The following is a 19416-nucleotide window of genomic DNA, read 5'->3' as shown; positions in this document are numbered from 1 at the left end:
TCAAAGCACGCTTTAAGTGACAAACATTTACCAATGATAAACCAGAGCTCTAACAGTAAGAAAAGCTAGCATAACAGATGTCAATAAGCACATACTAAAAAAAAAAGGCACTTCAAAGACTTTGAGTATGGGAAAGCCCAACAGAAAGCCACATGCAAAGGAAAGATGGTATCTACTTTTAGCAATCCTGCAGAATCATCCTAAAAGGTAAAGAATAAGAATATAGCATGAAAAAAAACCAAAAAAATAATTGTCACTCTGTGAAGTAACACTCTAATGAACTTGGTTTCCTTGTGACCTGGGGTTGTAATGTATTACACACCTCAGCGGTGGCTGCTGTGAGCTGAGTGTCTAGTGAGAGTACCAGATTAATGCCTAGTAAAGAGTTAAACCTCACATTTTCAGTAGCTGAAACTATATGAAGAGCTTTTTTACTATCGCTTCTTCCCTAAGAAGCCTGTGCCTGCCTTCTAGTCTGTTTTACAATCTACAGGTAGCAATGTATGCATGTGTCATACACTAATTTCTGCGGTGACGAAGTAGAGTCAAGAGTGAACAAGAAAAAGATAGAAAGCAGAGACAGAAAAGCAGAATTAATTTCACAGTTCCCAGGTATTGTTGGATTACTTGCCTTGTTCTACTTATGTTACTACAATAAACATACTCAGAGAATGGGGCAACTCTTAGAGAGACTACAAACAGTGTTTGAATTTAGAACTCAACTAGAAGAAATGGTAGATTCATAATCTGATTTGAAAAGCCAGCTGCTCTTACAAGAGAAACTTTTAACAGCAAAGGATTGCATATGTTAATCACTTACTAACCATGGAGCAGACACCTTAATCATCTTACCCAACTCCTACCAGCACCTTAACTTTCTCCTGGACACCTTTTAACCCAATTGTTGATCTGCTTAAACTTTCCTGTATTAGGGAAACAAGAGGGCACAGCCACATCTTTGATGTGAGACTATTAAATTACAAAGAATGAGCAGAAACCATTGAAGAGAAAAACAGATTTCAAAGTAGTAACAAATTAAACAAATATCCACAACCATATTCTTTAACTACCCTGATGCAATACTAAAATAAGAAATCAGACAGAGAAGCACATCATCACGTTCTATGAACCTGGAAGCTGAAACAGTAAGAGGTATGGGGACACTTAGAAAGAAATACTCTTAACACCCCTAGTAAGGTAGTGGATCTCCTCTGACTTGCTCTTTGCTCACTTGTCTACAGTCACAACTTTTCTCTCCTGCCTAAAGCAACTACTAAAAGACCAGTTGCTGTGGCTGATGCAGTAGGATGAGCTCCCATTTGACCTGGAAAGACTTCTGCACTACCAACAATTCAGGAGAACTATCCCAGTCCAATTTAAAGAATCAGGCTTCTGCTGCCACTAGCATGGAAAGGGAGGATGGGGTCAAATGTGTGTCCTTGGGAAAGTGCAAGAGCAATAATTTGCTGTATGGGCAACACTCAACACAGTTTGTTGTCAACTCTGCACCAAATTGGGACAATATATCAGTTCTCCAACAGAATGTGTGGCTGCATGAAGTTGTAGGCATCTTCGGGACAATCATTAAATGTTTATTCATCCTTCTAATTACTTACTCTAAATTCCTATCAATACTAGGGATAAAAAAGGAATATTTTAAAAATTATTTCAGTAATTCTATAAAAAAAAAAAAAATAGGCAAAAGTAGCATAATTTAAAAAACACTTCCAGATTATCTGTGGGAAAAGCAATGCCAGAGAAAGACTTTCATCATGTAGTAACAAGAGCACTGTCTTTGAGAATAAAAAAAGTCTCCGACAAATCTATTTGCTTCAATTCCAAAAAGAGTTTAAATGAATCACTGAAATTACACACAGAAATGGGCATTTTCAAGATGACATCATGAATGGCCCAGTTCTAACTGTGCAATGCAATTTACTCTAAGGAAAGAGACAATTATCCAAATCTGTCTAAACACTTGACATTTCTGCGTCAGCCAGGAATCCAAAGTGGTCAAAGTACAGCAAAAGAGAAGAGTGCGAAGAATATTCTCCTGATTTGACAAACATCTTTTTTTGTGCAGCCAGATACTGACAAAAATTTCTCAAGATAGGCAAATCTGAACCAAGAAGGGCAAACCACAAAGAATTCAAGAAGTCAGGCACATTTCCTGTTTATTTTTCTACTGTTACTATGTATATTTCGAATTAAATCTTAAATTTCTCACTCTTCTGACACTGCAAGCCTTAGTGAAAAATTAATTTACTAGAACACCTGTTTTAGGTGTTTATCTTGGTTTCGTACAAGATAAATTTCAGGATAGACCATGTTGAGAGTGAACTTCTGTATTTCAGACAAAGGTCTGTTGAAAGGGCATGTTCAGAAAACTTCAAGATATCACAGAATTTACACCACTTCCAGGCATTTCAGTGGCTAACAGCGTTAAGGCCCTAATATTCTTGTTCTTAATGGTTGTTCATTTGAAAAACAATCTTCATAAAGAGAGAAAATAGCTAAAAAATTACTTAGGTGACACACCTTTTCTAGGTTATAGAACAGCCCAGATTTCATATTTTACATAAATGAACAGGAGATTTATTGGAAGTCTTTCAAGTCGGAGAGAAATAAAAAGATAGAGGACTTCGTGTCACCTGGTTTAAGCAGGAAATTGCTATTCAAAATTAAACATGCCCACAGCCTTAGCAGTTACAGAAGATGCTTCTAGTCAGTCAAGTGCATACAAGAATTTACACCATAAATGACAGCAGTACCCCAAACTGACACTGATTTTCTACAGAAAAAACTCCAAACTTGAAGCAGTCATCTTCACAAAAAATCTTAAGCATTGCTGAATTCACCCAGAGTTTCACTGAGACAGGCTGCAGTCAGAAGCTAAAAGGACTCTGTTTGATGTATTACGAAAGTTAGAGGCTGAACGCACAGAAGCAAAAGTGATTGGCAGAAACACAGTTTCTAGGGGAAGATATCCGCTTGACAGGCAGAAAAACTAGGAGAAGATCTTTTTGCCATCTGTTCCTTCTGTACTCAAAGAAGAAAGCTGCACAACAGCCAACCAAGGCCTTAAAATCTCCTTAACTGCTTGTGCCAAAAGGACCTAAGAAGCAATGCAGAAATCTAGAGAAACAACAGCTTCATTGAATACAAACTAAAGTGACTAAGGCAGAATGCAGACATTCTGCCTTCGTCAGAAGATCTGAAAGTGGCAGAAAAAAATATTAACAGTATAATTCTACAACTTCTGCGGAATAGAAGCATCTATTAAATGTTTAGAAGCTATTGAATATCTTTTGACTACTCTCTAGATACTCGCTTTACGCGTTTGAAGAGCTCAAAATCTTTGGAATGTTTACTAGTTCATGATTAGAAAGGAAACTTATGCAGTAATGAGACCAATCTTTACATCAGGAAAAACAAAGTTGCTTTCTGAAGTGTTTTATAAAACAATATCATGAAAATATTCTACTATTTTGAATATAATATACTTTTTTATTGGTAAAGGAAAGAAAAAATACCTTTTGTTCATTCAGCAGGTCTGTAATCGTTTGTGACATTTCATCCGAACTCTGTGCTGCCTTTACCAGGTTATGTAGAGCACGTACATGCTGGTGAAGAGATTCGAAGTCACACAGTATGGGAACCCTTAAAAATAGTACAGGATTACTTTTTTCCCCACACAGTTAGTTTAATATTCAAATATATTAAAGTGTGTATTTCAACGACACTAAACTTCCCTCTGTATAAGGTTCGTACTTGATTTATTTCATCTATTTTACATGGAAAATCTAGTAAGACTACCCGGTATTTGCGCTTGAAATTAAAACCTTGAGAGCTTTTAAGGAGTAGATAACAATAAACACAATGGGCAAGTAACATGTCAGTCTTTTCTCCCACAGGAAACATTTGCCAGTAGGACCTAGAGTTACAATAACAGTAACAGAAGAGAATTGGTAGTGATTAGATCTGTAATTGAAGCACTTATGTTTGCAAATGACTCTGTTCTTCTCTCCAGTTGGATTCTCTTCAACACAGCTCTTCCTTTGAAGTAGCAATTAATTCTCTACTATTTCATTTTCATGATAGGTAACCCGAATTAAAAGACTGACTGATGTGTCATGATCACATTGCAAGTGTTGCAAGATTACACCTCAATGTATTTTGCATTCACTGCTCAATATATAGGGTAAGTGGTACCTAGTGTATTTTTTAAAAATTAAGATTTCAATAATTGCTCAAGCATATAATTTCAGAAGACTGAGGCACTGTAAATAAATTGAAAAATCATTTTAATTATGCAGCTCAGGGGTTCAGTCTGATAGAAAAGGATTTTGTGCTGGGTCTCAGTTTGCCTGTTGCTTGCTCTTTACATGTTAAATGAATATACCAAAGGATGTACTACTCAAGTTTCTTCTGAAGCTCAGTGTCTACCCAAAGCGTGTGACAGCTTTGCACTTGAGTTGCAAGTTCACCTCTATTATCTATATTTTCACTAAATGCAACACTGAGCCAAAAAACCGGGAGGAACATGACATAATCCCACCTCTATTGCCATCAAGTGGAAAACTATGTCACTACAATTCAGACCAACTAAAACAGCTTAGTTAGGGATTGGTTTTTGGACAATAGCAAGGCAAAATTTGCCCTCAACTCAGTACAAACTTCCCAGAAAGCTTGTAAAATTCTCACAAATCAAAAAATCAGGCAAACATTAGCAATAAGATACTTTGACTTGCACTTTTTCCCCCCTGCAGAATCAATGAGGAACAAGACTAAGAGCAGAATAAGAAAAATTAAAAGGGAGCATGAACTATAGCATGACGTAGCGCAAATCCACTGTCAAGCAGACCAAGTCCACTACACTTATTCTAAACTCCAACAACAATACCACAAAGATAATGAATCAAAAAGAACGCCAGCACAAAATATAGGTGGAAAAAAGCAGTTAATTCCACACCTGCGTTAAGCACCAGTAACAGGTATTGGACTGACACTGTTGGTGAACATGATAGGTAACTGACAGATGGCAGTGAAGCATCTGCCTCTTGCATTTACCTTTGCAAATGTAATCCCACCTTTGTGGGATTGTGGCCTTGGGGCAGGGAAAAAAAAATAAAAATCTCAGCAAGTCTCTGCAGACCTCGTCTAGTGAAGGATGGTGAAACATGAAACATCCAAATGTAGTCATACTGATAGATCTCCTCTTAGACAGAACCTTACAGAGAACTTGCTACTGCCCGTTTCTTGCCCATTATCTTGGTTGGTATTTCTCCATCTTGACTGCTCCAGGTTTAAGACATGCAAGTTTGAAAGCTCACTCTAACAGTCATCTTTTCCAGAAAGTCATCTCCAAGTTCTAGATAAGAAACTAAACCTGTCACATTTCTTGTGAGACAAAACAGTAGCTTTCCTGTCTACATATGCATGTCCACCTCACTGCTGGGAAGTAAGAAACACAGAAACAAAGCTTCTACTCAAAATTATGGATTTCCATAGACAGCAGAGGCACTTGAAGAATACACTTTTTAGTAAAATCAGTGTGTTAGAGAGAAAACAGTAATTGAATATTAGAGATCCCTAAGAGCTGAGCTAAAGACATTAATTTTATTTCCTCTGGAATAGCACATAACAAAAAGCAAAAGCAAAATAAAAAAATCTAATCTAATTCTGATCTGACAACACAAAGTTATGAGTTTATTTCAGTTTGAAACTGACAACATTTTTTTTTTTAAACCATGAGGCAGCTCAAAAGAACATCCATCATGCTTTACATCTCGATACAGATACATGTGTTCAAATCAGAGCTTGAGTACATGAAGTACGTAGATATGTATCAGTGAAGACCACTGGTTAAGAATGGTATCAGTTCAGAAAATATCCTTGTCTGTTCTTTATGGCAAATGAATTTGGGGTTGGAAAGCTGAAGAAGGTGGGACCACCAGGGGAAGCTATTTCTGTAACACACAAAGTTTAAAAAGGTGCTTTACCTGAGTAATGGTTGTACTTCTGAAGGACAAAGAGACTGTAAAAACTGCAAGTCACTCAATGAGATATCTGGAAGCTCACTGTCAAATCTGCGAGGTTTTCGTGTCTGTAAAGAAGAAATTAATTTACACATTGTTGTAAAGGTAAAAATCAAGATTACCAAGGAAGGATTAAAAAGAGCTTAATAAATAACACAGAAAAGATGTTAAACTGATCTCTCTCAAAAGATTTCTTTTTTTTTTTTTAAGAAACCATGTCCCATCCCCCTAAAAAAAACCAAAACCAAAAACACACACAAAAAAACCCAACCAACCAACCAACCAACAAACACCTTCACATTTGTATCCACTACTTCTATCCATCTCCAAGCATCTAGTCCAACTTCCTCCCTATTTCCAAGCTTCATAAATATTATGGATGAGTTTAAAAGTTAAGGGATAAGAGATGGCATTGAAGCTTTATTTATTATGCTGCTGAACAGACAGTAAAATATTAACTCAGTTCAGTATTTGAAACATTGAAATGAGTAGCATTCCTATTTTCCAAGTATCCTTAAAAAAAAAAAAAAAGCTGGAAAGGAGAAGCTAAAACGTTAAAAAGGCAAAGTGAGATGGCAACATTAGAATCAGGGAGTTAGCTTACTTCAATTAAACAAGCTGTACAAAATCAAAGTTAGCAGTCAATGCTTAATTACAGATATAGTTTTCACCTCTTCATGTTATCAGCCAATTAAAAGACAAAAATGCTTTTCCACTTATTCAGTGATTATCAGGAAACAGGGAGACCTTTTACTTGCTTTTACCATCCGATTAATTTTATGGCTCTATTATTCACAAGATGATTAGATGATCAAATTATTCCTCCTGGCTTCTTTTTTTCTGACCATTAACAGCAATTTGTTGTTCAATATCACAGACTCCTTAATAAACAGGAGTATTAAGTTGACATTTTTTTTCCCACTACACTGCAAGTTACAAACCAGTGTTAATATAGGCCACTAGCTCCCAGCCTTTTCATTTGTGTCACAGCAATGTGACAAGGACATAGCTTGAATGAATTAAGCTTAGGTTTTTAATTCCTGAAACTGCTGTATATAGAAATTAAACAAACCCAAAGATACGAGTACATACACAAAAGGATGGAGGCCAGGAGTCAAGTCCTCTAAACAAACGATTCCTTAGAAAAGACTTCCCTGGGGAAGGAAGAGAGAAAAAAGTTATTTAAAGAAAGAAATGCAACATACAAACAATGTCTCAACAGAAAACAATTAAGTTACTTCAGTTTTACAGCTGAACTACATTTGAAAGCTAACTATGCCATTTGTTGACAACATAAAATTGTGAATGACCACAGAACTTCAGGCAAAACCTCATCATTCAGGTAGAACTTCTCACTTCATGGAAGCCTCCTTCTGCTTAATGCTCACCCATACAAAATCCTCCACTTCTTTTCCAAACCTTCACTCTAACCTTGCTAATCTTCTTTCCAAAAATTTCTTATTTTAGCTGCCAATTCAGAACACAAGTTGCAGACTTTGCAGAAGGAATAAAAAGAATACTTTTACCAGCAACTTCATTTCTAAGTTTTCTTTAAACTTCTGATCAAGGTCTTTAGACATGGGTCTTAGTTCTTGGGTTTTTCTTAAGTAGTCCAGAGGAAGTCAAAGCAACACCCAAATATCCAGTAATAGTTTTAAAAGTGTTGTTTAGAAGAACAATAAAGCACACAGGGAATATTTAAACAAAAACTGCATTAAAATTTAATAGGTAGAAATCTTATCTTTTACAAACATTAAACTAATCACAACTTTCACAGTATTTTGGATAATTATATAAAACAGTTCTCTGGTTTGATTAATAGAAAAACATTTTGTTCACAGTAGGAACACCTGACACACTGCATGAACTTCCTATTTAAGTTTACAAAAATTATACAGGTATTGAAATTAAAATACAATGAAAGTATTTTAACTAAAAAAGTTATACTTCAACACAATTCTGATTTCACATAAGAGAAAGTACTTACTGAACAGTTTACCGAAAGATTCCCTTTTTGCCTTTTCAGCTTCATATAGGTGTTTCCCATCTTTTATTAAAGCACCTGCCCACTGCGAAAGGGAAAAAATATGTAGTTAGTTGTCAATTTATACACTGACACAAAGGTTTGGTCTCAAAATTTTATTTACTTACCTCCCTGTAGTGTTTTATGAACATTTTTCTCCTCACAACCTCAACAACAGCTAGACAGTACATCTGAGGAACAGTACTGAGAGCCTCTACAACTTTGACCCTTTCTAGGAGTTCTGTTACAAGACGAAGCAATGCTTGTAGTTTCTCTCCATCTTGGTCAGCATGAAGCATTACAAAACAACACCACCTACAAAAGTAGGTTACACTTTAGAAGATTGTAACTCAGTAATCTTTTTTTTCATTTAAATTAGGTTAGCAACGTCTGGATGAAATGAACAATGGCATCATTTCACATGGGACAATAACAGACCATCTGAAAGTACCAAGCTACTCAGAATTCAGTAGTCACCTTGCAGGTGCCTGTTAATTTCTTACAGTAAGTCATCCACATCAGTGTTCAAAAAATGAACATTTACCATCATTTGAGTAGAGCTATTGTTTTGGCAAGAAATGATCTTAGCATAAATGACCTTAGGACCAATAATAATGTAACTTTCTTCAGTAGAATTAAAAAAGCTGATACATACTCAGTAAAAAAAAGACTACTTTTAGTTTATAAATCTTATCAATATTTATTGAAAAGTGTCAGCAAAAGATAGTAAGAGTAGGAATATTGTCAAAGAATTAAGAACAAAACTCTGTTTGGGAAGTCCACACAAAGAAACAGACCCTTTAACATATAAATTCCTACACTTCGTAACCACAACTTCAATTATCCATGATACAATCAATAGATTAATTTCAAGCACAGCCACCAACATAACTAAATCACAGGGTAACTACTGAAAAGGTGATCAACTGGTGGGCTCGAGGAGAAACATTACAACAACTTTGCCACTGGAGAATACATACGGTGGAGGCATATACCACAAGTTAAAAAAAAAAAATAAATTGCGTTTATTGAGAGAAGTCAAGCAAAAGTGAAACAAATACAAACAAGTCAACGTTAAGCAATTAGGAACACATACTAACAGAGAAGTTACCAGGCATTCACTCTTTCTCATAGTAATGATTTCCTTAAGACACACATTCCTTAAACAGCCTTGCTGCAACCTGAAGCAATAAAATTTGCAAAGTTGTAACTTACTTCAGTCTGACTTGCAAATTATTTGCAAGCTCTTGTTTGGCAGTGGTACATTTCTGTTTAATATCTAACAGTTTTCTGTGATTAGTTAACATAATCATCAGCTGATTTGCATGACTCAAACACAAATCAGGCAGCACAGAAGGATCTTTCAAGTTCTCAGCTCTCTTCTGATTAGCCAAAAATCCCTAGAGGAAGAGAGACATTTGTTACACAAGTTTTGTGATGATCAAAAAGCATGGAAATGATACATCTCCTCTAGAAATGCAAGAAGTTTAATAAACCTACTGTAACCATTGAGGAGTATAACAAAAAGATACATGGAGAAATCAAGTTTCAAAGTTGCTTTCTTTCCATTCTATAGTCCAGTCCCAATCAATCTTATCTGATACTTCACTCCCAAACAGTTACCAACACAACCCTAGTAGAACTTTACACAGCTAACCAACACCAGAGAAAGGTTGCAAAAATTAATACTGCAGAAGAATAGCTGCCAGGATAGAGGGGATCAACCATCATCCTAATTCCTGCAAACAATCTTGTTGTTAACTTCTGGCATACGCAAGACTTAATAACAACTTAAAGCACATTCAATACTACTGTGGGTTAAAGAATATACATTTTTTTGAATAAAGAAATTCACACTACGCTAATTCTTCTCGAGAGCCAAGATCAGTTAGACATTTTATTCACATGCAGGAGGTGGGCACGGCAAAGAATCACCCATTGTGGATGGTTACAGGTAAATCCTAAGAAGTTGGGAGGTAAAACAGGGAAGATGGCCTGCCGGTGATAAACATGTCTTAGAAGGCTGATTACAGATGATAACATATAGATGACACATACAGAAGAAACACAGAGACTGCTGGCATAACTACTGTACTAGGCCATTGTATACTTCATCTCATTCAACAGACAAGATAAAAATATTCCTGGAAACAGTGTGGGTTTTTAGGCAAGCAAATACCACCCAATACCACCAATTTTAGCCTTGCTGTTGTCCGCATTTATATCTTATCTCTGACACGTTGCTTGAACATCACAATGGTCACTGTATTTGTAGTTCTACAAACTTGTTTATTAAGTCTTTTTCCTTAATAAAGAATTCAAAACCAGGCAATAGTTTTAAGTGTTTCTTTCTGAAGTTGAAGTTGATGAGAACAGAAAACCATAGAGTTATATGAAAAACTGCCGAAAAATGAAACCAGTCATTACTGATTTGATACTGAATAAAAACAATCTTGTCCTAATCATCATCATCATCATGCCTAGGCTTAAGATGCTATAAAACACATTTACAAAGCCTGCAATAAATATTTATATCCTCGTGAGAGCAGCACAGAAATCAAAGTAAGTATCAAACAAGTCATTCAGTATAAGGAAAAGGAAGATGCCCACCAAAGATGCAAGAGAATACTGAAGAATCAACCATTTACTAAACTCTGAGCAACTTCTGTACTGAATGAGCAAAGACCCTCTGGAAAACAAATATTGGCCAGAAACATTTTAACTGTATGTATTATCCGAACCAAGCGAATCAATATCAGAAAAGGTGGGGAAAACTGTTATTCATGAAGAAGAAGACAGCCCCAACAAAAGAAGTTGGGTTGTTTACTCAAGTAAGACAGAGATACTGAAGAAACATGCTGCGATAATAGCTAGGGAATTTTCAAGCACTGAAATGAAAGGCAGCATGGGCATGTTAAAAAGACTTGAACTAGCCAAGAATACTTTCAAATCTGAGATTAACAGATGTTTATAAACATTAGGACAATCAGATTCTATATAACTTTGCATCAGGATTAGAGAAGTCAAGAAAATAATTGCTTTTAAATAGCAGCTCAGTAAGCTTTTTAAATGAATCAGATGGCACAGAGTTTGAAGTTACATAAAACTGGATGCGGTGAGCTAGAAAATCTTTTTCAGCTTTACTTGCAGTTTCAAAAGGTTATTCATGAAGTTGAGTATTTTTGAGATTTCTGTACCTGTGGACTCATCTTTAAAGTAAAATTTAAACTAAAATTACCCTAGCACACAAATCAGAGAGAAAAATCTCAGCATACTTGAAAAAGGCCAATTAAGAAAAACTGCAATAAACTGAGGGAAAGTAGAAGGGTTAGGGGAACATCAATAAATTGTGGAGAAATCCAATATGTAGATAATCAATTGTTCTCATAAGATCTTGCCTTTCTAGCCCTGATCAGGCCACAGGATTTATGACATGCAGCTCACAGTCCAACTAAGAAGGGTCTTGAAAAATAAGTATGATAATATCTTTATGGATTTTTCCCAATGACTATTTCCAAATCAAAGAAGCAACAATCACAGAATATTTAAAAACATTTTAGACTGAAGTTCAGACAATCAACAGGGAAGGCATCAGTGGTGTAATAAGCAGCTAAGAAGACCCCGAAACACTATAAACATATAAATCTAAGGTTTTCTTTAGATTTAACAAGAAGCAGAGGAAAATAAAAGTACAGAACCAGAATCAAGGCCATCCGCCAAACAGTTTGACAGTTTAAAAGAGCTAATAGAAGAGTAACACTTCTATGAACCTAACTAATAGAAATGTATTTAGATGCAATAAAACGTTTTAAAAAGCTACACTAACTAATAGGGAAATTTAAAAAAATATAAAATCAAACACGAGGCAATGTTGGAAAGGATCAGTTTTTGGGGGGAATCACACTGAAAGATTAGAGAGGTTCCAAATTTTCGAGAGCCATATTCTTATCACATAATGCCACCTGCTGACTGCTGCTCTATACACTCATGTTACAAATCCCAGTATCCACAGAGAAAACCAGTTTTTAAATTTATCAAGGCAGCTTTTCTTATTAAATGTTAAGGGCTGGAGATTAACTATTGAACTGGTTGTTTAATGGTCAGTTAATTGAACAGCCTAATGGAAATCAAAAAACCTCCTGAGGCAGGTCCAGGAACAAGGAAATTAACTATGTAATGAGGTCATCGAGCAGCAAATGAATTTGTTCCGTGGGGTAAGTTTGGTTTGAATTTTAATAATGAAACTGAGATTGGCATAGAAAGTCAACTCAAATTCTGGTTAGAACAACAGCTTTTCCTGGCCAGGGGAAAATGAGCCTACAGATTCCAAACCAAATACTGCCAATGAGATTAACACTGAGATGTTCCTTGTCTTTGTTCTAATAAAGTGCCTCCACATTATTTCTTTATGAACAGGAACAGTTCACTGCTGGAAGGTGTGAGGTTAAAAAAAACTATAAGTGTTTTTTCACATAGCACCAAATATATATATATATATATGTTATAACACAAATTGCGAGCACTATCTTTAAATTAAATAGACAAGTCCTCATCTGTATTTTTAAATATAATTAAGCCCTTGCACTTTGCCAATCTTCTTCAATTTCCATTCAGACTATCATTTTAATGCGTAACATGATACCAACTCTAGTATCTTAAAAGCATCTAATTTTTTTTCCCAAACAACTACTAAAGCTGGTATGAAAATACTTACTAAGGCTCAAATATAAAAATCAATTCATAAAAGCATCTCACAGTACACTTAATTACTTGTTTAACCATGAACATTTAATTAATTGAAGCTTTAAAAAACCCCAATAAAACCCCAAACACACCGTCACATTCTAGTAGACTTTTCTTAAAAACCATTATATCATACAGAAAGGAATAGACAATTTGTAAAACAGAAAAGGCAAAGATGAAGATTTGAAAGTTAAAGTCTCTGACAAGTCTTGAAAAGATACAAGTTCTAAATTTACAGTAGCATTTAAACAAGGTGATGAAATAACTTTCCTTTCCAACTGACTGTTAGGAATCTCACTCAAAACTGGGACTGCTAGACTTGAGGTAGGCTCTTCATCCAAGGCAAGAGGGAAAACAGCGAAAACCACCACTCACTGCATGGGGCAACCAACTATAGGGATGGAAGACTAGCTTAGCCATCATGCTAAATTACCTTGCATTTAGCACTGGCCTACAAAATAAACACACTCAAGATAAACTTTCTTCTAAACCTACTCACTGAACTTATCTGAAGACAGGCTCTGCTTTTAAACAATGCTGCCAGAAGTACTGGTAGCACCCACCTTTATGCACCAGAGCAAAGAGGCAGCAGGAAGCCTGGATCCTACACAGCTGTCAGCCCAGCTCTCTTCTCTAACTCTCTCCAAGATAGGGAGGTAAGATTATTCATTTATTCCTACTAATAATTTATCAATGTGCAAGCAGAAAAAAGAAACTCATGCCTTTCTTCATGATGAAAATCTGAACATCAGCAGGTAATGGTTATATACAGATTTTTATATACTTTCAGCTGCAAACAAGGCATTAAAGGACAACCTTAATCACAGAGTTGATTGAAGCTCTTCACAGGAACTGTATTTAATATAGCAACTTTCATATGACATTGTAGTCTTTTTTAAAAACAGGAGCTATACGTTTTACATTTAGAATAGCCTTTAATCAAATTTCTTATCACTTAAAATGACACTGTCTAGTGAAGACACACTACTCTCCTCACTACAAGACTGATGATCAACCACTGAGCCCACTTCCTCTTTCCTGATCCTGTATCATTGAGTTACAAGTTACCAAGGACTCAGTATTGACCTTCAAAATATTAAAGTATTTCTACTTAACTCTTTCCCTATCTCCTCCTAAAGTTATGATTTTCTACCGCTAAACCACGTGAAAACATGACCACAGGATGCAAAAACTGCCAATATTTACATGCCAAATTTTTATGAATATAGTATCTTTTGGAGCAACTCCAGTGTAATATGTTGAAAACTATCTTGCATTAAAACATGCAATTGTTTCACTGTAACTTTAACAGTATACACAAAAATCTACAATCTTCCAACATTGCACACAAAAAGGTGTATTACCTGAGCAAGTTCTTTTTGTTCATTCACCAGTCTGCTGCAGCTTGCTATCATCTGGTCTAATGCATAGAGTCTATCCTCAAGACCTTTAATAGCCTTCATGTTCTGATTATCTAGTTTGGCGATAGTTTGGCGACATTCTGCCAGAAAGGGCTGGATGATCCTTGGATCAAGCTAAAAAAAAAAAAAAAAGTTTATTAGCAGTTGACACATTGAAAGGTGATATAATTTAGTTAAATGAGATTTTTTAATCTCAATATTTTTCTTTCCTTTTTTCTTTTTTAAATCTAATCTGTGACTACATCTGCCATCTGTTTCAGAATTCTGAGTAAATGAGTCTGTAGATTCTATATCACAGCATGAACATCTTTCAAGTATTCCAACCAGGCCATCATAGAAATCAGGATCCTCATAAGGCGAAGGAACATTAGTTGAGGGGACAAAGCAAGGTGCAGGGGGAAGAAGCAGTTTAAAGCTAATGGACACAGTCTACCCTGGAAGAGAGTCCATACAGCTACAATCAAAACAAATCCTGAATGTAACTCAATGGAAAGTGCAGAAGGGAGAGTGATGGGAAAAAGCTGCAAGAATTGCCAATCTTTTCCCACTAAATGAATGTTTTAATTGACTACTCAGACAAGCAGATCAGTTCTAAGCAACTGGAAAACACGTCATGGAGGAATAATGTATTTGTAGTACTTCTAGCTAATTTTTTTTCCTAATAGAAACACATTTTAAAAATTATGTCATCATATTCCTTCACAGGCCATCATCCAGAAAAAAAATAAGTATCTGAAACATTAGGAGGTTGCGAATGTCCACAGATATTAAGGGTGACTCTTCAAGTTTCATCATAGGAGTAGTGAATTAAATTAAGAGTTCCAAAAACAATGGAGGTAATTGCAACATCTTATGAAGGACAGAGTTTAGTCTAAACCTGGAATATATTAGTTAGGAACATAATCAGAATCATTAGGTGTTACCAGAAGATGAACAAACTTGCCCAAATTTATCCGAAATGGGTATGCCATCTCTTACATGAGAATCTCGTGAAAAAGAAAGCTATTCATGAGGTCATACTATCTGTCGCAGCAGTGGCTTCTTTCATCACGTGCAGGATTTATGCCACTTACAAATTAAGGAGCAATTATAAAGAAAAGGTCTTCCATTTTCTTCAAATCCAAAGACTTCAGGGGTAAGTACCAAACCACAGTAATTAGCACATAGCTTCTCAGAATAAATAATTAATACTGTTATTAATGTGACAAAATACATCCGAATTCTCTGAAAACAACAAAGGTTAATTATTAGTATGTGACGTCTTATAAATCTTGAACTTTCTCAAGTGAATTGTCCATCTTCAAGAACTGATAACAAAAGTAGCCTCTGGTATTAAAACCAGACTGATTTTATAGGATCATCTTCATTGCCACCCTATTCAGGATTACTCCTCTTCAACATCCTGAATTAATCCACTGCAGCATCGAGAACAGTTTCTTAACAGACAAAATACAAAAGAATAATATAGTGGGTTTTTTTATTTTCTTTTTACATCCATATTCTAGTTGTGTTTTATGTCTTTTTATAGTAATACAGGAATGCCTATTCCTCTCATTCCACTCTATAATTTCTTTTCTCCATCCATTCTTTTCATCCCATCTTTGACATAATTGCATCTCCACCATTCAGCTCTACATTCACAGGTAGACAATATTGCTCTCCTCCTCTTTTCCAAGTATCTTCCTTTTCTAGCCTTTTATTTAAGTGGCTACAACAGCACTTAACAGAAACATCTGGTCAGCTCCTACTTACCCACTGCTTTTACTGCAGCCTAGGTTTCTGTAATTAGAAATTGCAGCAACACCTAGGGCCTAGAACCATCAGATAACCAGCAGCACTCCGTGCAACACACCAGTTACGTCAAGACTACCAGTACAGAAGGTATAAAGCCCTTACTCTGATGCCCTACACTTTCATGAAAATCTTACCTGAATTCAGTTTTTCAACAAGAATTGCAATCACAAACCATTTGTATGGTTCATATTTCCAAGAAGGAAAGGTAATGGAGAGAAGGCAGGCAAAACAATCAAAAAAAATTAGTGCCATTTTCTTCTAGCTTACTGTGTTAAAGTGCCATCTGAAATGAGCATTAAAAGAACAATTATGCCGCAAGATGTTTAGTATTTTCTTTTCCTTTTCAGCTGCAGGTCGTTTCTTTTTTCAACTAATTCCATATCAATGGTAACCAAAGATTCAATCCTTAGTCTGTGCTGCTAATCATAACAAGTAAATTAATGTTTTCCTAAGGAAAACCAGGAACACATTACTTCAAAGCTCTGGGGTTTTTTGGGAACCCAAATGGATCAGAATTGATCAATCACAGAATACTCTGGCCAGAATACTCTGACTGAAGCATTTTCCCTACCTGCTAATTCTGCTTATGCCAAGAATACAAAAAGAAACTTAATTTTTGCAGGTTCAATCACATTTTTCCCCTAAAAACAAATCAGCTTAAATTAAAAAACAGTTATGATAGTTAAAATAAAGCATTTCTACCTAGTTTTAAGTAAGACAAGGACAGAAAAGACAAGTACAAGACAGTCTCTCTAAAACATGTGATGCATGTCAGATAAGACTATAAGCTGATTAAAAAAGCTGGAGTAAGTATTTAACCAAAGTATTTTTTGCATTTTTCTGTCTTTAAGATCACTCTAATTTATTTGGAAGCATTTTTTTAATGTCTGACTCCTAAAATACTGATTTTTAAGTGACACTACATTTGTGTCCTGTTAATATTACATAGAAATGGAATTTATTGTCTCGCAACCAAACTAGTGGGTTTTGTTACTTTTGCTCTAAATTAGTAGAAAGCACCTGGCAGCATTACTGAACAAACAGACAGGGGACTGCCTCAGACTTTAGCAAATAGGAAGTCTTTTACACACAAAATCAATTATTGTTTTTGCTAAAGAAAAAAAAACTTGTAACGTCCAATTTTTTTCTTGGCCTTTTCTGCACTACTAAAATTCAGACAGCTTAAAATCTTAAACAGCCTTTCATATTATTAATATTATTACTTTTAAGATAGAATTTAAAAAATCAGCGCAGAACTGACCACATCATAATGTTCCCTACAACAGATGGGTTTTAGAAATAACAGTCAGTTTTTCAGTCCTACCTTACAGAGGAAATGAAGTGTCAAAGACAATAGAAATTGTTTTCTTTGTTCAAGGTATATTGAGTTGCAACAGTATGATGTTATACATACGCAAACAAGGCTAGACAATGTAAGAAATATCAGCTACAGTGAAAGCAAAGAGAGAAGGAAAACTATAGGCAAAAGAATTTTAAAAGATTATAATGCTCATTGATTAAAATAATAATCTCAAAAGTAAAGTGAGCAATGTTTTATTCTACCAGCAGCAGAAATACAAACTGACACTCCCCAGACTGACTGGGCTCTTCTGAGCACATCTGTATCAGCTAATACAGAATTCATAAATATAGTATATAAATTTATCATAATTAACCACATGAATTTGTTCTATATTTTAATAAAGGCTTCAGTATTTTAAACACAAAGAACATTAACTTTGGTCAAGGAAAATCTTTAGTTTTATTATAAATGTAATTTCTATGAAAAAGGCAAAGAAACAATAGAGGTCACTTTGCTTAAATGTTACAAGAAGCTATTGACTTTCTCAAATAGCCATTCCTCTTGGAAACAAGCAAGGTCACAAGCATCCATTGTGAAATTATACAGCTTCCTAAAGCTCAAATTCTTAACACCTGAACTCTTAAAACAATCTTCCCACCTTTATCCATACCTAGTCTCTGTTTTGGTCTTCATTCAGACCGTTATCTGAGAAACAAGTAGTTACAAAAAGTTGAGACACTTCAAAAGCACCTGCATCTGGAATAGGCGGCAACATTCAGTGGAATGCAATTTGACTTTAAAAAAAATTTACTTACCCTGCTCATAGAATCAAAACATTTTCTGACCAGGGATTCAACATCATTAGGTCTGTCTTGAACATTTATCCAGTCTAACAAAGACACATTGAAGGAAGGCTGATCATCATCTTTCAATTCTACTGATGTTTCGCTGTCCTGGACAGTAGCATTTTGACCACATTCCTTATCATCTTTTACATTTTCAGGGTCTGTGCCTTCCAATGCTGAATGTTCAACTGACTTGCAAAATGATGCTAACATTGATTTATTGTTCACTTTAGATATATCAGGATAAAGCACCAATTCAGCAGATTTCCCATCCTCAGTTTCGTCACTTTCTGTTCCTCCATGCTCAGCTGAAGAATCCAGTCTTCCTAAACACTCTCTGTAACTATGTCTTGTTAGGCACTCCAGCAGTGGTATCTTGGCCATGATAGAAACAGCAGAACCCAACCTTTTTTTAAAAAGTGAAAAGAAAAAAGCATTATTATCTAGAAGCCAACATGGCACGAAATCTTAGCTACAAATCACCTGCAATATAAAATACTATTTATTTTAGAATTGAAACAGATTTCAAAATTACTTTGGAACTACTCATTCAAAATACTCTGTTCAGTATTAACATCAAGAAAGGACAGCAGAAGAAGTCACACTTTTTGCTCTCTTCTGCTGCAGAATATTAAGTGTTCTAAACCAGGAAATAAGCTTATAATGAAGTGAAAAAAAAAAAAAAGAGTTTGAAACTGAGACATACCTATTTGCTTTTCTTTTTTTTTTTAAACACACAACTGGGACTTCCAATCTGCATGGATACCAATGCTTACTATCAAAGATTTCAGTATCCTCTGTCCAACTACTTCTGCAGAGTTTGAATAGTTTCTATATATTTGGTAAGAGCTATGAAGCTAAACATTTTTTAAAGATAAAACTTATTTATGGTTTATTTTTTTAAGTATCCAACATCCACTCACACTCTATCGGGCAAAGCACTCATATAAATACCATAATACTATAACAGCCACAAAGATGTAGAAGATTTTCCTCCAAGTAACATCCAGAGTATGCAGGACACAAGTATACACACATATACATACATATATGTACACACCCCCCTCCAAGGTATACATATACACTCAAAATTTGTGTTATGACTTCATTTGTGTTATGACTTCTTTGAACACAGACTGTAATTGTTAATATCTCCTCAAGTGTATTAAAAAAATTAATTCAAAAGAGTAAATGGGCATTTAAAAAATCTTAATGTCTAAATTTATTATCTAGCTATTTCTCGTGCACA

At 35.2% G+C, this 19416-nt stretch overlaps 1 protein-coding gene across 2 annotated transcripts in view; it reads right to left on the bottom strand.

Annotated features, from left to right (window-relative positions):
- RB1CC1 (RB1 inducible coiled-coil 1) overlaps positions 1-19416 on the bottom strand; it is a 73249-nt gene that overhangs the window by 24526 nt on the left and 29307 nt on the right. For both annotated transcript variants that reach the window (XM_027728140.2, XM_027728142.2), the window contains exons 7-14: positions 18138-18573; positions 14169-14339; positions 9277-9461; positions 8190-8376; positions 8026-8107; positions 7131-7192; positions 6003-6106; positions 3534-3660 (exon numbers count right to left, since the gene is read on the bottom strand). In XM_027728140.2, the coding sequence (XP_027583941.2) occupies positions 3534-3660; positions 6003-6106; positions 7131-7192; positions 8026-8107; positions 8190-8376; positions 9277-9461; positions 14169-14339; positions 18138-18573 (1354 nt within the window). The remainder of the gene's footprint in view (positions 1-3533; positions 3661-6002; positions 6107-7130; positions 7193-8025; positions 8108-8189; positions 8377-9276; positions 9462-14168; positions 14340-18137; positions 18574-19416) is intronic.

The sequence above is a fragment of the Pipra filicauda genome, unplaced genomic scaffold (genome assembly GCF_003945595.2).
Source record: "Pipra filicauda isolate LSUMZ 115617 unplaced genomic scaffold, ASM394559v2 scaffold81_size6448238_pilon, whole genome shotgun sequence".
NCBI classification, from domain to species: domain Eukaryota; kingdom Metazoa; phylum Chordata; class Aves; order Passeriformes; family Pipridae; genus Pipra; species Pipra filicauda.
Note: the sequence above shows the minus strand (reverse complement) of the source record. Positions and strands in the feature narration are given on the sequence as shown.